The sequence below is a fragment of the Maylandia zebra genome, linkage group LG13, assembly GCF_041146795.1.
Source record: "Maylandia zebra isolate NMK-2024a linkage group LG13, Mzebra_GT3a, whole genome shotgun sequence".
Taxonomy (NCBI): domain Eukaryota; kingdom Metazoa; phylum Chordata; class Actinopteri; order Cichliformes; family Cichlidae; genus Maylandia; species Maylandia zebra.
The window spans coordinates 6,508,224-6,524,141 of NC_135179.1; the positions used below are offsets into that span (position 1 = coordinate 6,508,224).

General features: G+C 39.5%; 2 protein-coding genes across 6 annotated transcripts; one reads left to right on the forward strand and one right to left on the reverse strand.

The window, feature by feature from the left end:
* Nucleotides 1–309: 309 nt before the first annotated feature.
* On the reverse strand, nt 310–6,769 carry rbm45 (RNA binding motif protein 45). Of its 4 annotated transcripts, XR_013101323.1 has the most exons (12): nt 6,281–6,768; nt 5,793–5,915; nt 5,294–5,420; nt 4,995–5,120; nt 4,714–4,884; nt 4,067–4,196; nt 3,057–3,147; nt 2,601–2,758; nt 2,254–2,329; nt 2,012–2,151; nt 1,430–1,566; nt 310–865 (listed from the first exon to the last, which is right to left on the reverse strand). XR_013101323.1 is itself a non-coding variant. In XM_076891454.1 (11 exons), exons 1-10 carry the CDS (start codon nt 6,554–6,556, stop codon nt 2,035–2,037), a joined length of 1,263 nt encoding a protein of 420 aa, XP_076747569.1. In that variant the 5' UTR covers nt 6,557–6,769; the 3' UTR covers nt 310–865; nt 2,012–2,034. The 4 variants fall into 4 exon arrangements, 3 of the variants coding, with proteins under 3 accessions (XP_076747569.1, XP_004553573.1, XP_004553574.1); XM_076891454.1 differs by lacking the exon at nt 1,430–1,566 and having other exon boundaries at nt 4,846–4,884; nt 6,281–6,769; XM_004553516.5 differs by having other exon boundaries at nt 310–1,566.
* Nucleotides 6,770–9,765: 2,996 nt separating this feature from the next.
* Nucleotides 9,766–14,077, forward strand: LOC101481166 (cytochrome c). Of its 2 annotated transcripts, none has more exons than XM_004553515.5 (3): nt 9,766–9,924; nt 11,234–11,408; nt 12,926–14,077. In XM_004553515.5, exons 2-3 carry the CDS (start codon nt 11,240–11,242, stop codon nt 13,069–13,071), a joined length of 315 nt encoding a protein of 104 aa, XP_004553572.1. In that variant the 5' UTR covers nt 9,766–9,924; nt 11,234–11,239; the 3' UTR covers nt 13,072–14,077. The 2 variants fall into 2 exon arrangements, with proteins under 2 accessions (XP_004553572.1, XP_076747570.1); XM_076891455.1 differs by lacking the exon at nt 9,766–9,924 and adding an exon at nt 10,900–11,039.
* Nucleotides 14,078–15,918: the final 1,841 nt, after the last annotated feature.

Below are 15,918 nucleotides of genomic sequence, written 5' to 3' on the forward strand. Positions count from 1 at the left end.
CCACCCAGGTTTTTAGTGTCAGATATATGCACATGGGTGAATAGCCAAGTCAAACAGGGCTTCCCCCTTTAGAGCATCAGAGGGACACTGCAGGACAAAGACAAGTACAACAGAAGGAAATGAAGACCCGGTATCCAGATGGTCTCTGGGTCATCATCACATATTTTTTTAAAAACTACAAACTGAATGCATGACCTTTTAATTTAGCAAGCTTCTTAGCATAACAGGAGAAATGATGGTTTTATAATTTATTTTTTATTAGCTGTTCAGTTAATATGTTGTAAAAGAAGAAATGAGACAGACAATGTGTTCAACTATATTTTTATTGACAAAAAAAAAAAAAGTTTCACAGTCATTCAAATCACCACCTTTTAACCGAGACCTGCACAGGCTACAGAGCGTACCATCAGACAAATAAGGAGGACCAGATGTGAACTACAAACTGTCCACATCCAGCTTTATAAAGCCTGTTTTTCACAGCTTATCAGTAAACTGCAGCCTCCTGCCTGCAGATTTTCATAAAGTAAAATGCTGCACACTGCCCGAACCATGAGACTTCTCACGTCAGCGTTTCTTAAATAATCTGTTAAATCAAAGAGCAGTGTCGAGGCTGACATTTTTGCACTTAGAAAGCACGAAAGTATGACACTGACCACAAACTACACAATTGCTATTCACAGACTGTTTACGATTAAGACTTCAGTTTATTAGTGTTATAACACTGGAGCGTCCTATCAGTGAGTCGCTGCAAGGTCACTGACCGGGAGTAAGGTCAGACAGGTGTCAAAGGTCGTGTCAGAGGTCGGGAGAAGGTCTTGATATCGGTCTGTCAGGTCAGGTGTCATTGTGTCATGGCAACAGTCGCCTGGGGAACAAGAAGCTGCAGTGTTATTCACAGGAAGAGAAACGACTGTCATCAGAAACTTCTTGACATCTTGTTAGAGTGTCGCTTTTGTGACTCATGAGGAGAGAGCTTCACAGGAGTGCACAGGTGGGTGACGTGAAGGAGCTCTCACACAGTTTAAGTTGCAAATAAATCATAAAGGGCCTTCGCTGTGGGTAACATCGAGGTTAAATATTCTAAACTAATAACCTGCAATGGAAGCAGAGTAGGGGTGCAAAGCTTGATGTATAATGATAGAACTTTCTAATGATATGATTAATAAATACTCTTTTACTACTTTGAATTCTTTTAGCTTATAATCAGGCTTTGAAAGCCTTCAACACAATTTGAAGACTCTGATCTGTGTTTTTTTGCTTTACTGACCAGACTTAGTATTGCAAGAACACTTATGTACAACACATGCTGTGACATTGCTAATATATCAGGAAAAATCCAGAAAGTTGGTGTTTCCTAGTGTTTTATTTCATAAATACTTTGTTGTCTGTGTAGTGCTTCCTAACGTTTTCTTTTTGCACGTCTACCTGCCTCCATGATACCACCTGTTGGATCAGACATCACAGCACTGCAGAACTTTCTTCCTTGTGAACTGATGAAGTAGCACTGGTCCTTTGTAGTTGGTTAGCCTGCCTACACACTGAGCCTTTCTTGTCGCTGAACAGACCCTGACAGGTGATGTAGAAAGCCAAGAGTTACGCTTGTTTCCCACTATTACGCAGCTGAGATTTGAACTCCCAGATTACTTCAAGCCGTCACCTCACACTGTCCCTGATCCTTTCCCTTTTTGTACTTATTGTGTTTATATGCTTCATTTTTGATCTTTTGTCGACGTTTGTTAAGAGCGTCTTTACTTTGTGGTCAGTCAACACATATACCCGAAGCATCTGACACTAGAGCACACACACACACACACACACACACGTGTTGGATTAAATAAATCAGAATTCCTAATCAAAAATATAAGAAATTATTCTCGTTGGCAGTGTGTCTGATATTTTCTTAAACAAACATGTAAACAGACAAATTACGTGTACAGTGTATATATTTTGTTTCCAAAATACTTCCAATTGCACATACTGGTGAGCCTGCAGTAGAAGACTGCACACTTACCACTGGTTCGTGTCATGTAGGCTTCAGTAGGTACGAGGACGTTTATGAGATTCCTCTCTGGGAGGATCAGCCAGCATCACCTTCATCTTTACCCCGTTAACAACGCGTCCGTGGAGCGCTGCCATGGCCTCGTCCGCACACTGACAGAGATGAACACAGTGATGAAGAAGAGTTTGAAGTTTACTTACATTCTATTCCTTCATTAATAAAACCCACAAGTTTATCCTCAATCTGAGCTTTACCTGTTTATCTGCATACTTCATGTATCCAACTTTCCTCCCTGGAACCAAGTGGACTTCAATGAGGGAGCCAAAGCGACTAGACAGACAGACACAGGGAGGCACAGACGAACAAATAACATTTAATTGTAAAGCAGGAACATTTGCTAATTCTGTCTGTTTGGTTTAATAGCAGCTTTACTCTGTTATTTAAGAGCACTTAGCCTGATGTTATCATCCACAGCAGTTTGCACTGATTGAGCCAAGAGTCGTGATCAAGCAGACCTTTAACCGTCCCGGTAATGCACTGGTTTTTTTTGTTTTGTTTGTTTTTTACTTTTAGTGATTGAGTCAGACCACAGGGCACTTACCAAAAAACATCCTCCAACACATCGGGGGGCAGCGGGGAGGGGCTGAACACGACAAACAGCCGCTCCTTGGTTTTGCTCTCAGGCGGAGCAAGCTTCTTCAGCGACGGCAGGTTGGCGTCGGTCTGAATTCGAGAAACTGACGAGACAACAGAGAAGCCCTGGTACATACCAACACAGAGAACACAGGATCAGTAATTTAAATGTCACATACTGTTCACACACTGCATATCCCTCAGAAAAGGAGATTCTAGGTTTGATCTGTTGAACTACTTTTAATCTTTATGTGAGCACAGATTTTTAAAAGATCAGCTAATAAGAATTAAAATATAGCTTTTTTAGAAATTTTCTTATTATCATTGCTAAAAAAAACCATCTGAAATGTAAATAAAATGTGCAGAGTAACAAGACGATGACCTGACACAATTTTGTAAATCAGATGTTGAATTAATGACTCACAGGTTTCATCACTTGGCTGCTGGATGGTCCGTTCCAGACCGCTGACATCATCTGTGCTGCAACAAACTGCATGGCCATCCGACCTACAGGACTACACACAACAGCAAACATACAGGCTGTTTCCAGCTGTGGACACGATGGGAAAATTAAGTCTGCCTCAAGCACCCAGCACAGAGGTCGCTTGTAGGGCTTCGTCTACATGTTATAGCTAAATATAATCACAAGGGGGCAGTGTTAAAACTCTGTGCAGCAACTATAATGAGAGCGACTCTTTTTCATGTTTGTGATGTTAAAGACAGAAGGTGTTTAGAAGAAGAGTGTTTAAAACACTGTGTACTGTGTAGTAGTGCATGCTACTTTAATCTCTGATGGCTTTTTGTGCTTCTTCCTGTGTTGCGCTGTATTCTACTGATGTGTAATTTTCATGTTCAAGCCAACTTGAACAGGAAAGGAAACACTGGTCCTACATTGCATAGTTAGAGATGCTGAGGCATAGCATATTGAGAAACAGCAGGGGGAATGACAGCTGTGCATCTCAGCCCCAGTTCACTGTCACTATATAGTCCACAAGCACCAAATTTAATATCCTGGCCAAGTTAACTAGATCCATATTGTTCAGGATCGTCTTCTGCCTGTTCTTCTGATGTCTTTTACTAGAGAGAGTGTGAAGTTCATGAATAATGCGAGTGTGTATCGCTAACAGCTTTGAGATCACGTAATATTTAAAAAGGCAGTCACGACACTCTGAAAAAACACTGCCCGGTCACTACAACCCACAGGGGACAACTTTCACCTGTGAATATTTAACAACAAATAAAATGTGGCCAAGAAGGCATGCAGACAAGGTCACAGTTAATTATCAGTGGCATTTTCGTTCCTATCTTTTAATTTATGGATATATTAACTTTAAAGGGTTTTTCTTCTCTGAGGCTCCAGTAATTTGTGACCCTTCTGCAGGCTCAAAGTTAAACATATACTGTTGTGTAGTTATGTGTGCATTGTGTGTATACCTGCCGCGGTCCTCGCCGTCGTCAACAAAATTTACAACCAGTCTGTTTCCAGGTGGATATTCAAAGCCATTTAGCTTTTCTCTGGCATAAAGTGCTGACCCAAGATTGCTGTAGCGAATCAAAGCATGGCCTGGAGGCAGGTGACACACAGCAAAGAAAAGGTCAGAGTGGAATATTTTACAGTCATCAAAAAAGAATGGACCACATCAACATCCACAGAGAACCGATACTGCAAACTAGAGTAAAGCTGATGTAGTGTGTAAAATAACCATCAGCTCCATCCAGTTTTTCAAATGTGAGGGTTTGCTCCTTTTAGCCATCTCATATAATCACAAATACAATATTTTTAGTCACTCTGTCACACTAAGAAAACATTCATGATTAAAATCTTGTCACATCTGTAGAGGATTAAATTGATAACATTGGTGGCTCTATGTTCTGTAAGAGCTTACTTTGAGGTTACTGTTCCCAACAATCTGCTCAGTGTTTAGTGATTCCTTGGCCCAACAGGTGAAGTTGGACAGTTACCGTCCCTGAGCCTCATTCTGCAGATGGTTCGTGTTAAAAGGGGTTTTTTTCTCCTCAATGCAACAGATTCTGACTGGTGTAACATGTTGGAGGTATATAAATAACATTGAACTGTTAACCTTTGTTCATTCCATAGGCATCCCTCTGCAGCTCGCAGTACTCCATGCCAGGTATAATGTCAAAAAGAGAAAAAATCTGCTCTTGATTGAGTGCAATGCGCGTGGACACAATGAGACAGCGTGTGAAATCACCGTGGCGGTAATCTATGACTGTGTAGTTCCCAGGGTCGCCTATACAGAGAAGAAGGACACCAGGGTCAGTACCAAGACAGAGGATAATACTAAGACCTTTACCCTTTCCTTCCTATGGTAGTAAATTCTGATGACAAAGAAACTCATACCCAACGTGTACTGGTTCATGGATTCAGAGCCGCCAGCATAATCATTTCTGGCTGCTGCTCCTCCAGAGCTGTAATCTTCTGTTGCTGTCGATTTGCTTCGAGGCTCAGCCAGAATGGCCCTGTAGGCTAATAACATCATTTCCACAGTTTTAAATCATAAACATAACCTTTACTAAGTGTTAACAGAAGTGAGAAGTCACCACAGCTGTAACCGTTCACCAACCATTCTGTATATTTGATGTTCATACAGCTGCTTCTACCAGGATTAATGAACAAGTAAATGAGTTTGGCAGACCTACCTTTGTCGCAGTTCTCTATGGCGAGGGCAGCTTGGGAGGGTTTGTAGTACCTTACGTAGCCGAGGCCTTTACTTTCTCCTGTAAACTTGTTTTTGATGATCACACAATACTCAATATCCCCATACTCCTGCAAAACAGAAAACAGAAAGAATCTAAATGAGCATTTAGGGGTGTCAGTGAGTTCTAGAGAGCCTCAATTAAGATGGCCTAAAAGAACACACTATATACGCTAAGCATAAGTGGTCTGTATACAGTTAAAGCATGTTTTTTGTTCTTACTTAACAGAAGTTTATGCATTTTTAGGCCATTTGATAGACAAATATAAATATATTTAGCTTAGAGCAAAATACTTTAATCACAGTCCTGGTGTAGGTTCTTTGGTAGATGGCCAAAACCTCTGTGCGTGAGCACAAAAATATTTTTCATAAAGGAAACACAATACTGACATTAAAACACAGGCAAACATAGAGCTGCAGAACCACAAAAGAAGAAGTATTACTTTGAATGTTTCTTTGAGGTCCTCTTCTGAGAAGGATTTGGGGATCATGACAAAAATCCTGGTCAGCTCCTCATCCTCAACATCTCTGTGTCTCGTTGATGACCGTGACTGGGCTATAAACACCTAAAGAGCCAACATTTGCAAACAAAGAGACACAAATTATGCATTAAAATAGCGGACGATACACGTTAATTGTATATTTTCGAAGAAGAATCGCAACTATGATATTTTCTTATGTAAAGTTAAGAATAAGATTTATCCCTCGCCAATAAATATTCCATGTTTTGTCTTCTCAGTTCCAAATATTTAAAATTTAAACAGCATTTTGCACAGAAGAGTGAGATTGTAGATAATTAAGGTTCCGTGAACTGAAAGCAGCTAACGATCACGCCCCTTTAGCTTGCTAGCTATACGCATATTATAAATCGACCGTCTGAACTGAAGCAGACAAAATATAATCTTTTTGGAGACCTAACCATTGACATTACCTTCACAGGTTTAGTCCCTTCCACCAGGACTTTTCCGTGCATTTCTTCCATGGCCAAGCAGGCCTGAGAAGACTTGGCAAACTTTATGTAGGCAATGCCTTTGGACTCCTTTGTCTGCTTGTCTTTGACAACCCAGACCCCCTGAATGTCCCCAAACACGTAGAAGCTTTCCCGCAGCTCATCTTCAGTGATGGACCGACTCGTCACCACGAACAGTCGGCTGTTGGGAGGATCGTCGAGGTTTTCGGGCACCTGTTTGGAGGGATACTCCTCCATCTTCGCTTCCCTGTAAACACTAGTGATGTGTCGGTCGCGAACGAAATGGCTCTTAGATCCGAATCTTTGACGTGAATGACGCGAGACGGCTCCTTATCGCGAGCCATGTTTTTTTTTTCCTTCTCTCATCCTCTCTGGAATTTTTTTCCGCTTCACTCCACATGCCAGCCTTGTGTTTTGCGCTGGGAAGAGGGGGGAGGGGCGGTAGTTACACAGTAGCACAGGAACAGAGCTTGAGGGAGAGACAGAGAAAGAAAGCCAGGGACAACAACTCACATTAGAAAGGTATAGTAGTCATCCACAACTATTTTCAGTTGCGGATGATAAAGGATTCAGAAGGTTTATTCATGCAGGCCTATATGACAGAGAATGTGCATCTTCTTTTTGTTTTCATATTTTAATTTATATTTAATTGTGTTGTGGTTTGCAGTGTTTTGTGTTGTTTCATTTTACATTTGTTTGAAAGGAAAGGGCTGAAAATTTAAATAGTTAAAAGTTGAACTGTGACTAGTTGGTTTTTGTATTATATGATTTATTTATTACATTTTATGTAATAAAAAAGTATATTTATAAAAGTATATTTACGTTGGCCCCTAGAGACAAAGCATGTACAAACTTCAAAACACGTACAAACCCTGAAGCACGTACAAACTCCAAAACACGTAAAAACTCAGAAGCACGTAAAAGCTCCAAAACACATAAAAACTCAGAAGCACGTAAAAACTCCAAAACACGTACAAAACACAACAGAAGTGCTCCAGAATGCTAGGCGCAGTGTTGAGCTTTTGTTACTTAGAGGCTACACAAGCCAGCAAGTACTAACGACCGGATTTGGTGTGTGGTAGTAACAGGTTAATGAACTTTTTTTTTTTTAATTATTTGAATGTATATGAGTGCTTGTGTATAAATACACAAACAATACACATATGCTTTTAATTGTGTAATTTAAGTGATCTAGGTAGCTCTGTTTTGGAAGTTCAGTTAACGCTAGAAATGTGTTTTGGAGTTTGTACGTGTTTTGTCTCTAGGGGCCACTGTATATATTTATATATAAACATATATAAATAAAAACCACTTCTTTTACATTAGTAATTCTTTTTGTGCATAATTTTATATTATTGTTAATAATAAATTAATTAAAGCAACAAAACAACCTGAAGAGGCGGTTGGGAGCCGAAAGAGCCGACTCTTTTTAGTGAGGCGAGCCGAAAGAGCCGGTTCTCTAAAATGATCCGGAAATCCCATCACTGATAAACACAGCAGCGTTGCTTGCAGTTGTTAATGCTGCCTTCATGTGCTCCGCGGCAATTTTTTAAGTAAAATATAACGCTCTCGTTATCTACGTGTTTTGAAAGAAAAAGCTTTTGGAAAAGTAAATTCCTTCATTAACATTATTTAGATTGAGACTTAAAAATTCACGACTTACCGCTTGTAGTAGCCATTTGCAAGCATTTGAAAAAGTTATGAATCAGAGAAGCAATGAAATTGAATCGTGCATAGAGAATGTTTATAAGGCATGAGATTAAATCTTGTTTTAGTACTTTTGTTTTAAATCTTTAGAAAGTGAATTGCTTTGTTCGCTGTCAAATGAGAACTTTAGAGAATTAATTGTAGAAATTCCGACAGTTTTAAATGCATCCGCGGCGCTGATGACACGTATTTGCGTTTACTGCCCTCTGCAGCACGGGAAGGAGAAATGCAGGTGTTACAAAATACCCTGGTGTTACGAAAAGATGCTGCAGAGAGGTTTTGTAACTAACACGTTAATTAACATGAGTAATGGGACTTATCACCAAACGAGAAGCCCTGATGGTTTATTAATCCTATTAATCGTGTTCTATAAATACTTGACACAGGATTACACTCATCAGGGATCAGCTGTGAAATAGTTACCTGAGCTCTTTCTGTCTGCCTCTGTGTGTGTTTAGTTAAAGAAATAAGAGGGAGCTAGCCCTTCGTTACAGATGATAGAGTTAGTCACATTCGTGCTGGGGACAGGCGACCAGAAAAGTTGTGGGGTTATATCTATAATGTCAGACCATGATATTTAAATAAAACACGTGCTGTTAAAATATGATGTGCTGTACAGGAGGTAGAATATTATTTTTGAAAGCATCCTAGTTTTCATGTTCGTGCGCGCGCGCGCGCGATCGCTGGTGTCTAGGTGTATTTTTAGGCGCTTACGGGTCACGTGCTGAATGACCCTTCTGAGCACAAACGTTTAGATTTTATAGCCACTTTCTGTCATAGTATTCCAGTTTCACATGTTGTGAATGTTGATCGCTATATTTCCTTGTGTTTAATAAAACAAGTCTTTTTTACTATCCTGGGGACACATAGGGTTACCTTGAGAAAACACTCAAGGGTTATCACTTAACCTTTTTATTTATTTATTTATTTATTCATTTTCTTTTGTCTTTCATGTTTAATATAAATATCATTTAGGCACATAAATTTAACTTCGCGAGTGAGGGTTCATTTTGGGATAAGGATGTAGAGTGCAAAAGGCAATGTAAGAAACTACAAGTAGAAGACATAAAAAGAAGAAAATATAATTTATTTAATAATTTGTAAACATTATGCGCACATTTTCTATTCGTAATTGGTTTGTGGAGAGTAAATGTACCTAAGTGTGTACGATCATTGAGTGACTTATTAAATTACGTGTCAGTTTTGTTAAATTAAAAGGCTATCTTTGGTTACCAAGTTAAACGTGGAGTACTTTCGGTTGCCAAAATCCTTCACGAAACTTCTCCAGAAAAGCAGGTTCAGTTTTCCCCATAAAGGCTCTGGAGGAAATGCGACAAGATTCTTGGGACCTGTGCTAAAACTCCCTTTCGTGTTCTTGCTCTCAGCCTCGTCGCCTTGCGTGTACACACATAACAAGACTTAGTAAAACCTTACATATAGACACGAAATTAGTGTTTCTGTGTTTAAATTGTATTTTTTTCATAAAAAGTAAACGACTTCTTTATACAAAATTAAAGCTATGACATGGATGAGGATACATATTGATATTTTGCTCTTTTCTATTTATTTTTTTTAATTTATTTTTCTTCTACTGTACCTTTCTGCTGAGTGACTGTCTTCTGCTCGTCAAATACATTTCATTGCGATGTTGACTTTGTGCTAACTTGCATATGACAAATAAAACTGAAAACAAAAAAACATAAAAATGATACTACACGACACGTAATGGTTAAGCGGTAATCTCGCGGCACGTGATTGGCTGTGATGACGTCGAAAGCCGGTGCCTTTAAAGTGAAATGACCTTCTTTGCGACCGTCACAAACTGCTTGTCGGCCGAGGCTGAGACGGTTACTTACCTACAGTAGAGTATTTTTAACCCGACATCTTCTCATAAAAAGGTAACATTTCATAATTTATAAATGTATTTACAGGGGAATGGAGGTTATATTATAAGTAACAGGATATGAGTCGCAACAGTAGTATGTAGCGGGAGTTAGCGCCCACGTTGGTGAATAGCCGGTTGTGTTCTCATTGCGTAGTCCGCTATGGGGGAATAATAAGGTAATTTAAACGTTATAGACATTTTACTTGGGCTCTTGTGTGATTTGGGAAAATATTTGGGCAACACAGCAGCTTTGAAGTGCAATTTCCGTACGCCGACATTGAAGCATCCTTGACAGCCCCGGTGGGCGACCCATACCCGGCTTATCGTACTACTAGCACGATGGTCGGCCCAAGCTGAGTTCAGGCTGAGCTTGAGTCAGCGATTCGAAGCGTCAAAATCAGGCGAAAATGCCACGTAGACCGCGAATACACGTTGATACTTGTTGTAAAGGGTGTATGCCCTTGATATTACGTGAGGGGGATGTCATTCAGCCGGCTGCCGCCATGTTGGAGGCTACGCGGCAAACGATGTGGTGCGGTTCGTCTCTTAAGAACTAGAATGAGAAAATTAGCCGCTATGTTATGTAATTACTAAAATACTGGCCGTTTAATGATAGCTGATAACTAAAATGTTGATTTGTAGGTAGTTTTAATGAAAAGGGGGCGGTAGAAGGATTTTGGGGGACCGGGGGTCATGTTAGTGGTGTTGCACTAAAATGTTTCCCCCAGTGATGATAGACCATTATTTTTAACCTCGAAACTCAAAGTAGAAGCGACTTTATGGCAGAAACACCGGTCGGATCTCTGCCACTGGTGCTCTAGTAATTACAGCACGTTTTCCGCTAAGCACATTAACCTTGGCTCCCCTCGGTAAACCTTTTGCCTCATGGCGCAATATCATTAAAAAGGTCCTCCTTTACTCGCCAAACCTGGCAACCTGTCCCCCCTGGAGTAACTCGAGCTGAGGCCCTTCGTGGCTAGCCCAACGTGTTTTAAGGGCGGTGTAGTTTCGGCTTCCTGCGCTGCTTCTGTCAGCTTTCCGGGTAATCTCGGCGTCGTGCCAGCGCACAGGGCAATGCGATCACTTACCTGAATGCATTGTAAAGTTAGAGCCAACGATAAAGAAATGGTAAAAGTTATGGAGTTGTGACCTTCACAAAATGGCGCTGGGGTCAAATTAGAGCTTTAAGCTTCCTAACTGGGCTATGGATAGAAGACTGTCTGGTGTATTTAAAGAGCCCTTCATAATTCTGTATACTTTTACTTTTTAAACTCCTTTTTCATCTCATTCTGTTCTTTTTCCTGTTGGCTTTGTTTCTCCAGTCAACTATGGGAGACGCTGAAAAGGGAAAAAAGGTTTTTGTCCAGAAGTGTGCTCAGTGCCACACAGTAGAGCAGGGTGGCAAGCATAAGGTGGGCCCCAACCTCTGGGGTCTGTTCGGAAGGAAGACCGGACAGGCAGAAGGCTTCACTTACACAGACGCCAACAAGAGCAAAGGTGAGTTCACTGGGTCTCTGAGTAGATTATAAATACATTTGTATGCTAGATATAGAAGGGAGACTGACATTGTCTGAAATCTAAGTTATTTTAAAGGTTTTTAAATTGATTTTCGGGGACTTTCTCTGGAAACTGCCTCGCTTGACTAAGTGTGTAGACAGAGGACAATGACTTGCATCTAAACCTCTATGTTCACAAATGTTTTTGTTTTTTTTATTCAGAAGTCTTTAAAGGGCTATTTCGTGTTTATATGTTGTCTCAGTAGCTTACAAGCTAAAGATTTTTTTCTGTCTTTTTTTTAAAACCATTTTATTAATTTTAATAAGGCAAAGGATTCCCATTTAAGCATCTATATTAAAAGTAGTCAAGCTTTTTTTTTCTTTTTTTTCTTTAGGGCTTTAAAAGTCTCATATCATCCTCCGTTTTCACATTTTGAGGCTTGCACGTTTTCAGCTCAAATCACACACAGTTTGTACCTGAAGGTGTATCTCTGGTCTTTCTCACTCTTGAAGTAAAGTTAATAAAATGATCTCCTGTGGCCCTTTTTGGAAGAGTGCCACATCTTTCTTGCCACTGCCTTGGATGCTCTGATGGAAAAAAAAAACCCAAAACAACATAACAACCTGCTGAGGTCGTTATGTTATGCAGTGCACATTGACTATAATGGTGTTGGATTACTTGAACATTTCTTTCACATTTTGCAAATGACAAAGCCATTTTAGGTTTCATAAAAGGTCTCATGACACTCTTTCACTGTGCACACAGGCCTAAAGATCCCTGCGATTTTTAGCACCCTCGCCATTTGTTTTCTCTATAAATCCTGCTGAAGCTGGGGGCCAACACGCTCAAAGTCCTTTGTGTAAAACTGCCCCTCTGTGGTGCTTTCCTTCCTTCTGTAACTTTCCCCTCCCAACTTCAAACTCAAGAAGGGGCAGGTGTGTGATATCAGTCAAGATAATGGTAGATGCGATAAAGACGTGTTCTCGTAGCTTAGCAACAGTAAGCGCTTGAGAGACGTACTCTTAAAGGTTATGGGTGTTTAAGGACAAAAGGACGGATCTTTAAAATTTCCGCTATTGTCTCAGTGTGACTGTTTTGGCATCGCAGGCTGCTGACACTAACAGATATCCTGTATTTGTGGTGAAGCAGTATGTCATCTGACAAGCCATGAGATACTTAAATATTTGGAGTACACAAACAGTTTGTACAATAAACTATTCAATTGCTACAAGACTGTTTAGAGTTGTAACAAGTCTCTAGTGAGATTCATTCAGAAGAAGCAAGCAAATGAGTGGGAAGTGTTAGGTGACATTTATTTTCACCTCAGTTAATTCGTTTTGAGTCTAAACTAGACTTATATAAATGGCAGCTTTAATTCCTTTTTTTTTCTTAAAGATTGTATACAAGCTAAATGCTTTTTATTAATGTGGCCTCTTTAAAGCCACACATTAAACTGGTCACTGATACTTGGTGTCACCTGCTTGCTACTTGACTCATTGATAACCATTTTCCCTCAGGTATCATTTGGGGTGAGGACACTTTGATGGAGTACCTGGAGAACCCCAAGAAGTACATTCCTGGAACCAAAATGATCTTTGCTGGCATCAAAAAGAAGGGAGAGCGCCAAGACCTCATTGCATACCTCAAGTCAGCAACGTCATGAAAAGATCACTGAGATCACAATATTTAATGTAATTTTAATGTTTTTTTTCTGCCATTACACATTAAATATGATTTTATGTTTAGCCATTTGGACAGACTGTTAATGTATGTTCTCAGACTGGTGTTTGCTGTAATTTTCACTTCCTGTTAAGGTCAGATGAGTTTTGAGCAGCTGTTCAAGTGACCAAACATAAAACCAGAGTCCTGTTTTCGTTGAGTCTGTACGAGTACATACTAATCACATTATTTAAAAAATCTCTTGGGAGGATGGGTCTTCTCTCATTCTTTTCCATGACAACATGTGTCTGGTATTTTGACTAACAGAGCTATCACCATATACTTTATTTTCAAAACGATGAATAATAAAATTCATCTAATATCAGCTACATGAAAGTGAAACGGCAATGAAGCCTGTGTGGAGTTTTGGTGGAAACTGGTGCTGATTTTGAATCTGCCCTCAGCATTCATATTCAAGTTGTGAGTGTCTGACCTTTGCACAAATATGATTAAAGACTTCTACCTGCTGTGAATGCTCTTAGTTTGTTGTGGACTGAATTTGGGAAATACCGCTTTTGTTAACACTCCTGAAACTGCCCCTCTGAGCTCCTGTTTTTACCCCCTGCCTGTCATCAGGCTCCTTTGAAGTTTTTAAAGATTTCTTGCTAAAGGTGATGTATTTATCTGCCTCCTTACAGCCAAGAATTGTGGGGTTGTATAAATATTACATTGATGCCTTGAAACCCACCACCATGCGGAGGTACAGTGAAATCAGCTGGCATACAAGCATCACGAGCTAATATTGTGGTGTGACTTTATAATGTAGGGTAACTATTGTGGGAACCATCTGGACTGAAGGAAGATGTTATTTACCTGGTTTCACAGGCAGGACAGAGTTGGTTTAATTTCTTTTACTGTAATTGGTGTTTGACTGTAATGTGGTAGCTGAATGTTGTTACAGATAAGATGGTTAAGGATCAATTAAAAGAAAACGTACAGACATGTAAAAACGACTCTTCATTTCATGGTGTTTGTCAGGAGCTGACAGCTTGTCCCTGCAGCCGGGTGATGTTCTGCTCTTTTAAAAATCCCTCCAGAGTAAAGGCAATAAACATCACTGGTCTTATCAAACCAGTAATTTTTATTAAAGATAAGACCAGACTAATTTTACAGTTGCCTCAGCCGATTTGTTAAACAAATATGAAGCCAAGCATGACCCTAAATGTGGATTTGACATTTTTGTGTTCAGTTCATCTTAAAGCGAATTAAAGACGCCGTGGTGAGCAAATATATGTAAATCTTATATTATCAGTGTAGTAAGTTACATCTGCTACTGTAATAACACTATTTGGAGTCTTGTTTCCTGTATGTATATGTATATATATATGTATGTGTATATATATATTTATATATATTTATTTATATATATATATATATTTATATATATATATTTATTTATATATATATAAATAAATAGCAGATTAGACATTGAATATATCCACTTAAAGTAACATTTTGTGGTGCACTCCCTGTCTCTTTAAAGAGAGTTGAACTCTCAGTCATACCCAGAGGGCCGCTCTTGCTGGTAAGGTGTCAGTTTACTGCTCATGAAGTCATTCTAGAAAGACAGTCAGCTGATGGCAGCCCAGGCCTTGCTTTACCTCTGGATCAAAGATCAAGTAAGAGCAGAGACGTGACTGGATTTGTCTTCAAACAATGTCTCTGTATGCTGCCTGGAGACAGAAGGCTGAGTAAATTTAGTGTTTGAACTCTTAGGCTGTAAACTCATTACATTATTTAAGGATCTAGTTTATGGAAAATCTAATTAGAAGAGCCCTTTTCTTTGCCCATATTACACCTCTCCATAAACTATGTTGGTTTTGAAAGAGAAGCTGGGACGCCCAGAACAAGTTGATGAGGATTTGGAGACACCTGCTGGCCCATGAAGATAATACACAACAAAATGCCTTTTATGATACTTCATTGTTGAAAGATAGAGGGGCATAATGTTCTGAACCTCAGATGGAAATAAGGTAAGGCAGAAAATACCAAGCCTCTGAGAGGCTGATAGGTTCAATTTAATGTCACAATAAACCTACACATACAAATACATCTTTAAAAAACAAATAAATGAAAAGCACAAAAGTGATAAAAAATACACTAATTCATCATCAATTCAGGACAGTCATGCTGATAAAAGACAGCATCATTGTAAGGAAGCAGTGATGTGTGAGGGGCAGAGTAGGCAAAGGACTAACAGGGACGTGTACTGTTCAAAACGTGGTTTTTATTTTATCTACAAATATGAAAACAATCATATCAAAAACACAGCAAAGAAAATAAGTTGTTCTAAGAAATAAGTATAAAGGAGTTAGCAAAAAAACCAAAAACCACAACGCATAATAGACTGTAAAAGAAACAGCCATAATAATAGAATAGTATGTAGCTCAATAAAATAGAATTGTTCATCAATATACTTTGAGGTTGTATTATATTTTACAGTGTCCACCAGGGGAGGGTCCAACACTCAATTAAATTCTGTTTCCATGGCACCAACATAACGCCACAACAGCCACCTCAAGTTTCTTTGTGTTGTAATGCAAAGATCCTGAAATATTAGATAATGAGACAATCCTTTATGAGCAGCACTCGCCATGGTGGGAAGGGAAAACAATTCTTTACTAGGAAGAAACCTCTGGCAGAACCAGGCTCAGGGAGGGAGCAGCCATCTTCACAACTAGTTGGGGGCCGAGGGGGAAGAAAATACAAAAAACAAGACACAGAGAGACAAGGACACAATGCAAACTGTGAGGCAGAGTGGATAACATGCAGTACTAGCACATAAAGACAT